The sequence below is a fragment of the Rhinolophus ferrumequinum genome, chromosome 7, assembly GCF_004115265.2.
Source record: "Rhinolophus ferrumequinum isolate MPI-CBG mRhiFer1 chromosome 7, mRhiFer1_v1.p, whole genome shotgun sequence".
In the NCBI taxonomy this organism is placed as follows: domain Eukaryota; kingdom Metazoa; phylum Chordata; class Mammalia; order Chiroptera; family Rhinolophidae; genus Rhinolophus; species Rhinolophus ferrumequinum.
In genome coordinates, this window is record NC_046290.1 from 52,343,776 (window position 1) to 52,356,180 (window position 12,405).

Genomic DNA, 12,405 nt, shown 5'->3' on the forward strand with positions numbered 1-12,405 from the left:
TGGGCCAGTGGGCTCTCAACCACAAGGTTGCCAGTTCAATTCCTCGAGTCCCGCAAGGGATGGTGGGCTCCGCCCCCTGCAACTAAGATTGAACACGGCACCTTGAGCTGAGCTGCAGCTGAGCTCCCAGATGGCTCAGTTGGTTGGAGTGCATCCTCTCAACCACAAGGTTGTCGGTTCAACTCCCGCAAGGGATGGTGGGCTGTGCCCCCTGCAACTAGTAACAGCAACTGGACCTGGAGCTGAGCTGCGCCCGACACAATTAAGACTGAAAGGACAACAACTTGAAGCTGAACGGCACCCTCCACAACTAAGATTGAAAGGACAACAACTTGACTTGGAAAACAGGCCTGGAAGTACACACTGTTCCCCAATAAAGTCCTGTTTCCATTCCCCAATAAAATCTAAAAAAAACAAAACAAAACAAAAAAACTGAAAAACAAGCACTGGCAAAAAAATATATGGCTACTAATATAAAAGGAAAGCAAGCCTTGTTATCTATATCACAACATCTCAAACAATATTATTAATTTCATTAACAAGAATCAACTGAAGATCTAAGGTATGAAGTACAGTTACCGTCTCTGTCCATTTTCGTTGTATTTTTCTCTAATTCATTTCTCATCATTGGCCGTTAGATCTACTCATAACTACACTAGCATTTGCATTCAATATTGGCTTGCATACAAACTGTTAGTACTTAATCTTTAAATTACCTACATTTGAAACTCTTGATTTGTGTGGCTGTTTGACTTTTAGTGTACTACCAGAAATGTACTCATGTGCGACTTTACTCTTTAAGAAAAGATGTTAACTAAGGACAGTCATTTAAACCAAGACTAAAATGGATTCCTAAACACTCAGTCTGGCACCTCACTTTTTGTTGAAATCCTCCACATTCATCAAATATCCTTCCTTGATAGCTTGTCACACAATTTTCAGATCATGTAATAGCACCTGAATTGGATACAAAAATATCCTTTCTCCTCAAGCATTGCCAAACATTTGAACATGATCCTGTTTGCAGATGTGGTGTTATACTTTGCCACAAGAAACAAGCACATTGGCAATGTTACAGCGAAATTTAAAAAAAAATTATGTGAAAAATGAGTCAATTAGAAGAGATAGAGACTTTTAAGTATTAATTAAAATTCTAATCAAATGCCTTATCTTTCAGCCAAAGTAGTCAATCATAGCATGCAATTCCTGTTTACTAAGATCTACTTTGATCAATATTCAAAAAGCAATGATGGAATAGAGCACGGTTCTGAGTCATGGGATCTTTCTAATTTGCTCTATTCCTTGTATCTGAGGCAGACTGCAGCTAGAGCAGATTTTGATGGCTTCCCAGCCGTCATTCCAGCTCTCTTTCACGGGGGAAGAGAAACATGGGTCATTCTCTTTGACTTCTGTGCTGTCATAGTATGTCTACTTATAGGGAACTGGTTATTCTACCCTCAGGCCAAAATTAATAAAAGAGCATGCTTTGAGAGCAGCCAAAAGAAGTTGTTTTGAGGTCAAAAACTGTGCGTTAAATTCAGGCTCAGCCATTAACCAGCTATATGACCGAGGGAAAATTATTTAATAGAGTCTTGATTTCATTTGTAAAATGGAAATAATTCATGGCTTACAAAATTTTTATGGTTATTAAATAATATAAGGCAGCGACTTACATTTTTTTTCTTTTCATTAGAACCTAGTGCACATATATGACTATGCAAGTATGAATGTGTATGTATGTAAAACCCAAATAAAAATTTCACGTAATTTTTATCTTTACTATTTGAGATGCATTATGATATTTTTCTATTATATGCCATCCTATTCTTTCAGTTTTAAAAAATGCTGATTGTGACCCACTAAATTGATTTCACAACACATTAATAGGATGAAATTCACATTTTGGAAGTCACAGACCTAATTACCTGGCTCGATAAACATTAAATTCTTTCTTCTTTTCCTTCTTTCAACTCTTTAAATATTTTGTTCCACTGTCTTCTGATTTCCGTGGTTTTTGATGAAAAGTCCATGGTTATGCAAATATTTGTTCTTCTATATGTAATGTGGCATTTTTCTCTGACTTAGGTTCTTTAGCAGTTTGCCTATGATATGCCTAAGTGGTTTTCTTCATATTGATCCTATTTGGAGGTGTCATCACGAAGGCATGATTGATGATTAACTTGATCTTGAGTCCCTCTCCCCTTCTCAGAGGATGGAGCATAGGTGGAAATTCCAAGCTTCTAGTCATGGCTTGGTCCTTTGGTGACCAGCTCCCCTCCTGTAGCTATCTAGGAGCCCACCAAGAGTCACCTTATTAGAATGAAAGACACTCCTATCACCTAGGACATCCCAAGGGATTTAGGAGCTGTGTCAGGAACCAGAAGCAAAGATGAAATATTAGAACAAAAGATGCGCCTAGTGTTCTCATCACTTAAGAAATTACAAGGATTTTAGGAGCTCTGAGCCAGGAACCGAGGGCAGAGATATAGATACATTTTTCCCTATTATTTCACAGGCTCTATTCAATTATTAAAGTAGATTTCAGAGAAAAGGATAAAGGAGGACATTTCATGTGTAGGTACATGTAAATTCATTAAGACTTAAAAATTCTAAATATGTTTATCTAATAACAAGTTTCAAAATACATGAAGCCCAAATGGCCAGAACTGAAAGAGGAAACAAATACACAAATTCCTCTCTCAGTATTCCATAGAACAAGTAGGCGAAGTTATCAGAAAGAATCCAGAGGACTTACCAAAAAGCTTCTTGGACCCACCAAGAAGCAGATGTCAAGACTGTTCAACGTGAAAGTGATTTTTGTGGGGAGGGAATAGGAGAAGGCAGATGCATTCAAACCATGGCAGTAGACTGCGAGGAAAGAAAGGAAGATTGGGAAGGAAAAGCCGCAGACTACAGAACAGTTCCAAGAAGGTTTCATGCAGGCCAAGGGGCGTCTTCATGCCTGTTGGAAGAGTCTTGCATCTCCTAAGGCAAGAAGAATGAGCCTTGTCCATTTACGAGCTGAAAGCAGACCACCGGAAGCCTGGCCTTAGTAGGAACATGATGGTTGACCTACAGGGGCAGTCACTGAAGTTTTCGTGCAAGAGAAGAGTTCGGTGATACATTTTCATGGCCACCAGGGTCCACTCTTTGCATCACAGACTCACTCTGGGAGACGCTTCTTCGTGGCCCCCATGGATCGGTCTTCCTACAGACCATCTTATGAAAGGGAAGTGAGTGGTATGGACTCAAGTCCCATTGCTGTAACTGGTACTCCTCTTCAACCTCCTCCAGTTTCCATTCTAAACTTTCCTCTTCATCTATCACTTTGGCAGACTTTGGTGGCTTACTTTGTTGTATGAGCTAAACCTTAAAACCTGAGGCCTTGTAATTACATCCTTCTTGGGCCTGGTCTGTTTCACACCTGATTCCAATAGTACAAGGGCCTCACTTGGTTTCCTCACCTATTCCTCCCTGTCCCAGTGTGTAAAAAGCAGCTGTCTCCTCTGCTGTCAGGATTGATCACCCGTTTCAGTGACGACTCCTCTTCTTACCTGCTGGTCCCCAGACGTCAGAAGTCTATTAGTCTTTTTTCGAATGTCAAAAATATTTCATAACTTTTTAAAATTTAAAATCGAATCAAGCCTAATTTTTTAATGTGAAGGGATACATAGCTGCTGTTAATTTAAATGGAGGAAAATTATGGGGTGTTTGCTGTATTTAATCCAATAATCAAGGTAGAAATGAAATAATCACCATCTTTCTACATTAGAGATATTTCTTATTTTTTTTGTATTTGTAGGGAACTACATAGGGGCTTAAAATTTTATTGAGAAACAGATCAGATATGACGGAGCCTCAAAAACCTCAAAAAAAGAAAAAAGTAAATAAAACTGCCATCTGAAATTTAAACTAGAAAAATCTGCACATAATGGAGATTAGCTAAAGAATAAACCAAAGAACTGCCTGGGATCAAAGACTAAACTAAGAACTGCAAGACTGGAACCAGATGATTCAGAAAAGGAAGCCAAATGAACTCCATTTTACCCCTTTTGTGAAAAACCTGTATGAAGAGAAGGCAAATGACTATCATGGAACCTAGAAAAGGAGGATGGAGGGATCACAACTGTTGGACAGGCCTTTCACATCACTGGAGAAAGCCTTACCCAGTTGTTACTAATGTCTAGTTCCTTGTTTGTTCCTATGGTGGGGATGGGGTTAGATTGTCTGACCTTCTTGCTTTGGGCCCATATGTTTGATGAGTTACTTATCTTAGAGCTGTGAAAAGACCCACACCAGAGGTCAAGCGTTAAAGAGGTATACCATAATTAATCATGTATTCATTCTGTAAGCATAACCTGTATTTGACGAGTAAATCTAGTTTGAGAGAGATAATTATGGAATTGTAAAAGTAGGATTTAAGAGTTTGTTTTTTTTTAAATTGTTTTATGATATTTAAGAGTTACAGTGGAAATACAAAGAACTGATATTGTCATTTACTTCTTAACATATACATCAGACTCCCTACTTTTCAAAAATGCACTTGATTCATATAGGCTATGTCTATATTCTGTCCAAAGATTCGGGGAAGAGATGTCATATTTTGGCACCTTCACAAAATCTTTTGTTTGTACAAAACTCAGTTGTTAGTATAAAAGCAGCTCTGACAATAGAAATCTCTTTTAAGTAGGGCAGGTGGGCTAAAAAAGAAGAGAGTGGGCTCTTGGACTGTAAAAGCTGTGTGGCTGAAGGCATGGGCAAACATGCCTAGAGCACATGTAAACAGAGACATGGAATGTGTGATCACCCTGCAGACACGGACGGAATTACTTGGAACTCATCAGTCCTGATGAGGTACTAACTGCATTCAGGTGCACTTCAATCAGAACTAGATTATACCATTAAAATTAATGAAGCACTAGAAGACTTTAATGAGTAAAAGAGGGTTGATTTTAACGTCTTTTATGCATTTTTTTTTCATTTGACAACAATTTGGTTGATGGTGCAATCACATCTCTCTGTAGCAGGCAGGTAAAAAGTTTTGGTTATTAAAGCTTTTAAGTAACACATTATATTCAGCACACTACCCGGCACATCTCTTCAACATTCACTTAATGGCCTAATGGTTTAGCTTAATTAAAATAGAGATCAGTTTATCTGTCTTTTGCCATCCAGTTTTTGCGTTTTTTTAATAGAAACTAAACAATTGTTCTCTCTCAGATTCCAAGTTTCCTCATTATACTGCCGAGATGTCATTTTTCTCTCCTTTAAGTTGTTAGCACTTTTGAAGCCAATAGGGCCCTGTTTTTCATCTTTTCTAGGAATACATTCATCATGAGTATGTGTGGGGAAGAGTCCACCTACCTCCAAATAGGGCTCTACTATGAGATTCAGGAGAATATGAAATTGGCAAGGAAAGATGAATATTTGCCAGGTATCAATGTGTATTTTAATATTAGCCTCAGTAAATAACAGAATGAAATACAGTAGTAACCCTTATCCATGAGGACCCATTCCAAACCACCAGTGGATGCCTGAAACCACAGACAGTACTGAACCCTATATATACTGTTTTTCCTGAACATACGAGTATCTACTTACAATACAGCCTAACTTATAAATTAGGCACAGTAAGAGATTAGCAACAATAACTAACAGTAAAATAGAACAATTATACTGGAATAAAGGTTATATAAATGCAGTCACTAATTTCAGGGGGTTCCTTACTGAAATCTTCCCACTGGCCCAATGGTTCTTGGCACACACGTTGCCAACAATCTGAACACGATTTCTATTCCTGTCTCCCATTCACAAATTTAAAGCCTTTCCATCTTACGTGCACTGTGGCCAATAGCAAAACTAGCACAATTCCTTTTTTTGTGGCTGTAACTTTTGCAGTTTGAGGTGCGACAGCAAAACTAGCACCGATTTTTTTCCTTCCTTTCAATTTCAGACAGAAGATTCATTCTTAATGTAGATCTTAGCAACCTCGGCATACAATGTTTTCTTTGCTTATTAAACCGAGAACTTTCACCTTTTCACTTAAAGGAAGCACTTCATGGTTTCTCTTGGGCATATCTGAATTGCCCGCATCACGACGCTTACAGTCGATCTGATAACCACTGTGGCTACTAAGTGACTAACCAGAAGGAAATGTCTACAGAGTGGATACGGTGGACAAAGGGTGACTCATGTCCCAGGCGAGGCGGGATGGTGTGAGATTTCATCACAATACTCAGAACGTACAATGTAAAAGTTATGAATTGTTTATTGAATTTATTTCTGGAATTTTTCATTTAATATTTTCGAAACAAGGTTGACAGTGGGTAACTGAAACTGCAGAAAGTGAAACCGTGGGTAATGGGAGGCTGCTGTATTTGGTAACCACAGGAAGGTCACATGACCAATACTCTTGAGCACAGCAAAGGGATCAGACATTTTAAATCATCCAGTACTGACAAATTTCATGTCAGTTAAGCTCTCTGTATCTTAGTTTTCCCCAAGTGCAAATGAGTATTAGTATATAATGAGTGTTACATTCAAAACTATTTGGGTGGGAAGCTTTAGAGTATATGACTTATTGAAGAGTGGCTATTATTATTTTTAAAATGTTGTGTTCCATAAATAGTACTTTCTAAACTCAAATCGATAATTGATCTTGTGATAAGAAAGGGAAACTACATGGATAACAACTTGATTCTTAAATTTCAGAATAGTTTCTTAAATAGTAAATAAAGATATAAAAAGTGAACTTCAAGAGAATCAAGGTGAAAATGCTATTCGCCAAAAGGTGAAATATCCATTTTTCTGTTTTTAAAATTGTGGTAAACATACACAAAATGTACAATGTAAAACATTTTTAAGCATACATTTCAGTGGCACTAAGCACACTCACACTGCTGTTACCACCACCACCATCCTAAATGTTAAAACAAATGCCCAATATAAGAAAAGTAGCAACGCACAGAGACTGAAGACTGTACATTTAGATCAGCTCTTAAAAGAAGTCCCTCTACCTGGTCTGCACTCCTGCTCCAAAACACTGTTTAGATATCTAAAGCCACACACACCCAATGTAGCTAATATTCCATTTGAAAACTTGCTATTGATTTCCATATTGAGCTGCCTTGGGCACACCTGGGCACGATTCCAAGCGCCCTCCTTGGGGTTATCATCAATTGGCATAACTGTCAATAGATTACTGATTATTCTGGGGCATGGGCGGTGCACAATTCATCTTCACAGAGCTATCATTTGCTCACAGATTTCCGAATACATACAATATGACTTTGTACATTTTCCTGGTCCGTAAATGTTTCTTAAAATATTTATGGGACCTCTTTCTGTGCCTTATTTTTTGGAGGGCTGCTTTTTTCCTACTACTATGTGGTGCTCTTAAATTAGTTTATCCTAAACCATCTATTATTTTTTGCCCAGGGACTTAAAGGTATTTTTATAGTGGTTATTAAATCTGTACTAAACATTTGGCCACTGGGTTTATGTTCACTTTTATCCTTTATAAAGTATTAGCGTAACGTCTTCTTTCTCTCAATCTGCATGTATGTGTGCGTCCGCATGTACCTCATTTACACAAAGCATTTCTGCTTATTGGAGAGTATGGTTACATTATTTCTTCTTTATTGACTCCTCCCTATCCCTTCCCTTATCTCTATCTCCAGTTCTCTGAAACAAATTCTATTGTGAAGTTTTCCAAAAATCTCCCAGGAAGAATTTATCTGTTAATTGGTACTACCACTGTAATTCCTTCACTTATCACCTTACTAGTGGTTTACCAGTCTGCATGTCTTACCCTCACAGGCAGCTGGCTACTTAAAGGTAAGGACTCTGTCATTTTTATGTATCTAGCATTTATTGAGGTACTGACAAATAGCAACTATCAAAAAATGTGTTTTCTTCACATACCCCATTTTATAGAATTCTATGTGTAACTACAGACCTCCCGTTACTCCCTTTGAAGGCACAGTCTAAGGCCCATATCAGGGAGCATTTCCTCAGACATGATAAGGGGGGAAGTGATTTCAGAGAAGAAAGCTTGCAAATCTTACCACTTACATGCAATTTAGGTTTAAGTATTCATCTGAAACACTTGACACTCTAACCACTAAAAAGCATGATTAGAAACTTGAACTTGAGATACAAACCAGAAGAGGGTGAGATGAGAATAACAAGGCCACATCATTTTTGTGATTAGTATTTCCAATGTTATTGTTTCTCCTGTTTAAGAAAAGAATATGAAAAAGAGTCAAGCTTTTCCAGGGAAGAACACAAACTTCATATTATTCCTCTTCCTTTTTGCTTAGCAACCTCAAGCAAATTCCACTGATGGGTTTCTCCTGTTAGGCATTTCAGATACCATTTTCTTTCATTTCTGAAATAAAGTAATACAGACATACCGCAGAGATATTGCAGGTTCAACTGCAGACCACCGCAATAAAGTGAGTCTCAATCTTTTTGATGGTGGAGGGTCTTCCCTCGGTTTGTAAAAAACACAACACGTGAAGCGCAATAAAGCAAAGTACAATAAAATGAGATGTGCCTGCACTGCTTGTAACTTTGTTATTGAGAAAACCGACAATACAAACAAAAAAATTTTGGGCCATCTTCATGAGCAGGACAGGTAATAAAACTATCATTCAGTGTGTCCTATGGTAATCACTTAACTTCTCTGACACTTCGTTTACTGGCCTGTAAAACAATAACAAAATGTGTAAAGGTATGTATTTCTATGAATCTATATGTAATTGGAAATTCTCATGTGCTGTCTCAAAACTTCCACAGATTAAAAACTCTCTAATGATTCTAAATGTAATGCATACTCATTGAGTAACATTTATAAAATGATATTTAAAGAAGAAAAAAGGAACTCATAATTCTATTACCCATGGGCCTTATTGTAAGGGTTCATAAAGCAGCTAAAAAAAAAAATCACTGACAGATTTTTTAAAAAGAAGCTGTTAGAATGTCACTGGTCTGGATCTCACTTTTATTTCTAACAGTACGATCATTAATTCTTTTCCCCTCTCTCCCGCTTTACTTTTCTGTATATTTAAATGAAGTTCAGTAAGTGTCCAGACAGTTCTGAACACTGCATTAGGTACATTCTTCCATAAACAACCCTCTTTTCTAGACCTATTTTATGGGACCTTTTGCATATCTAAAAATCTATGTACAGTTCTTCATTGCTTAAGTGCTACAGGTTTAAATGCAGTTTCATTTGGCATAAAAACATTAATTTGGCAAAATCTGGTCCTAGCTTCCTTTCTAGATTCACTATCCTAATTTGGCAAAATCTGGTCCTAGTTTCCTTTCTAGATTCACTCTTCTAATTTGGCAAAATCTGGTCCTAGCTTCTTTTCTAGATTCACTATTCCCCTTCCCAAATTACTCTATAGCTAAATAAGTTGTTTTGAAGTGGCTCACACTAGTGAGACTCAGCTGGAGTGCTGGCTTATCCAGGTAGGCTTTGGACACTCTTAGTCCTGCAGCACATACTGGTCAATTCGGCCACGCTGGCCAAGCACCTCTTACTGAGTGAATCCAGGCAAGAATAAGGATTTAAATTCTAAAGGCAGTGGTTTCAATTCCAGGTAAGATGTAATTAGCACACTCTCCGTGTGTTTCACTGAATGAACCTATAAAACATAATACATAGATCAGCTATTTGAGGACTCTGAAAAATAAATACTAGCAGGCAAATTAGGGAAGAATTCAAGAATAATTCTTGAAGACCAGAATTCAAAGTATCACTAAACCAGTGGTAAGTTTACATGCTGAATTTTATCCCGGACATGTGAATGTTATTTTTCATATATTCTGAGTTGTTTTATTCCTCACAAAAAAATAAAACTTAAGCAGGCAAATAACTTTAGATTTGTGTTATAGGCTTTGTCTTTTTGTGGGTGGCAATTCAAATCTCAGTTCATTTCTTTTTTTTTCTTTTATAAATTTTATTGGGGAATATTGGGGGACAGTGTGTCTCTCCAGGGCCCATTGGCTCCAAGTAGTTGTCCTTCAATCTAGCTGTGGAGGGCACAGCTCACTGGCCCATGTGGGAATCGAACTGGCAAGCCTATTGTTCGGATCTCGCACTCTAACCAACTGAGCTATCTGGCTGTCCCCTCAGTTCATTTCTTTCAGCCTCTGGGTTTGTCTTGTACAAGTGGATTCAGGCGCCAGCTTGAGATGTGAAGGATTCATACACAGAAGTAGAGGAATCCTCTTTGTGGCTCTCTTCCTTCCCTGGTTATCCAGGCATGCTTTTTTTCTCCGGTTCCTTTAGCCAGAACGATAACGGTGGGCTTTCTATCACAATTTTAGATGCTCATGCACTTTGTGACTGTGGCCCACTCTCATGGGAGGCGTGCGCACACACGCACCAAGGTGCTGGCTGCATCTTCAGATTTTGACTCCCCTCAAGTGTCTGCTTTTATTTACTCTTCAGAATCCTCAGGCAGCTGTTTTTTATTACTTTGTCCAGAATTTAGTTACCAGGATAAGAGAGAGTTTGTAGAAATCTTATACCCTGTTTCCCCAAAAATAAGACCTAGCCAGACCATCAGCTCTAATGCGTCTTTTGGAGCAAAAATTAATAAGACCGGGTCTTATTTTACTATAATGTAAGACCGGGTCTTATATTAATTTTTGCTCCAAAAGATGTATTAAAGCTGATTGTCCAGCTAGGTCTTTTCGGGGAAACACGGTGTTTACATGAACATGTGTTTTATAATTACTTCCTGTTTTATATCCTCTTACCTGTGGATAACACTGTTATGAAAAATAACACATTTACAGTATTTCAGTGATATCTGAATGGAAAAATTTAATAAGATAATCCCTTGAACAAGAGAACATATTCTAAAACAAAAATCTCACACGGGCCAGGGTAACTCAGTAAAGTCCATTCTAAAGCGGGTTCAAGCAGGCAAACAATCCCCTGCAGTATTACAAGGTAGCAAAGCTCACACCCTTGGATTGAGATCTTGGTTCAAATCCTGACTCAACCTCTTACTAGATGTGTAACCTTGGATGTGTTACTTCAATTCTCTGACCTTGTTTCCTCATTGTAAAATGGAGAAAATAATAGTACCTTCCTCTCAGGACATTGGGTGGATTAATTAGGTAATAACTGTAAAGCATTCAGTACACAGTAGTAATAGTAATAATTTCTTCTGAATCTCAAAGAATTTCTATGACATTTTTAGTAAATTACTAATCTTTATTTGATATACTTCCACAAAAACAACTTGAGATCATGTTCCTTCACTTCCAGGAATAAAAACCTTCTAGTTTGAAATTTAGCTCAATACTAAAAGGACAAGTTTTAGTTGAATGCACCCTCTAGTGGTATAATATATGCAACTACCTGACTTCTGCGAAGAAAATCCCTTTATGAAATATCACTAGGTTAGTGCTGAGAACCTGAAGCCAGCTGGTTAAGAACATTATGGTATGAGTAGCTCTATGGTTTAGAAAGACCCCCCCTCTTCAAGAGCTGGAGGATTTGTCTTTTTTAAAATTTCCCCACCATAAGACCTAGAATATTTGTGATATATACCATTCCAAATCCTAGTATTTCTACAGTATTGACTTTATCCTCTGAAAGAAACTCAGGTCACTTTCTAGTTTGTTTTAACAAACACTGCAAAGTACCTATTCTGTATTTAGTTAACGAAAATGAACTGAGTACCAACTAACTGTATACCAGCCAATGGGGATACAATAAACCACTTATTACACAATTCCTTGTCATTACAAACTCAAAAACTGCTGTAAGGAAGTATAGACTGCCATGAATGTACAATGGGAGACTGACCTAGACTGGGGGTAGGGGGGAGAGGCATTGGAAGACTTACTAGAGAATAAGATGTTAAAAGCCTTGAAAGGTAAGAAATTGAAAGAAAAGGAGGAGTAGCATACAAAGAGAAAAGCATATATAAAGACCTGGAGATGGCAAGGCACGTGGCAAGTGAAGGAAGGTTCCTATGCATGGAGCTCAAAGAAGACGGGGAAATTCTGCAGGGTGAGGCTAGTGAAGTTAGCAGGGACTTAATACCATGTGTGGAGTTTGAACTTCACCCTAAAAACAGTGGGAAACTATGGATGGTATTAAAGCAGAGGAGCAACTATCTGATTTGTTTTCAAAAGTTCACTTGACTAAGACAGGAGAAATGGATTTGGAGTGAAGCAAGAACGAATGCCCAGACCAGCTGCTAGCAATCCAGGTAAGACACGATGAAACCTACCTCAAGGGAGGTAGCAGTAAAGACAAAGAAGCATACAGATAGTTAAATGGTAAAACGGATCCAGCATGATGATGGCAATAAGAGTAGCAGTCATGGTGACCTGAATGGATGCTGATGCCATTTCCCCCAACTGGTGATGGTA

General features: G+C 38.0%; 1 protein-coding gene across 4 annotated transcripts in view; it reads right to left on the bottom strand.

Moving 5' to 3' along the window:
• Nucleotides 1–12,405, bottom strand: part of ACOT12 (acyl-CoA thioesterase 12) — a 79,557-nt gene that overhangs the window by 5,987 nt on the left and 61,165 nt on the right. For 2 of the 4 annotated variants that reach the window (XM_033110173.1, XM_033110170.1), the window contains one exon: nucleotides 6,289–8,389. The exons of the other annotated variants lie outside the window; for them this stretch is intronic. In XM_033110173.1, coding sequence (XP_032966064.1) covers nucleotides 8,384–8,389 — 6 coding nt within the window. In that variant the 3' untranslated portion in view covers nucleotides 6,289–8,383. Of the gene's footprint in view, nucleotides 1–6,288; nucleotides 8,390–12,405 lie in introns of those variants that run through there. 4 annotated transcript variants of the gene reach the window in all.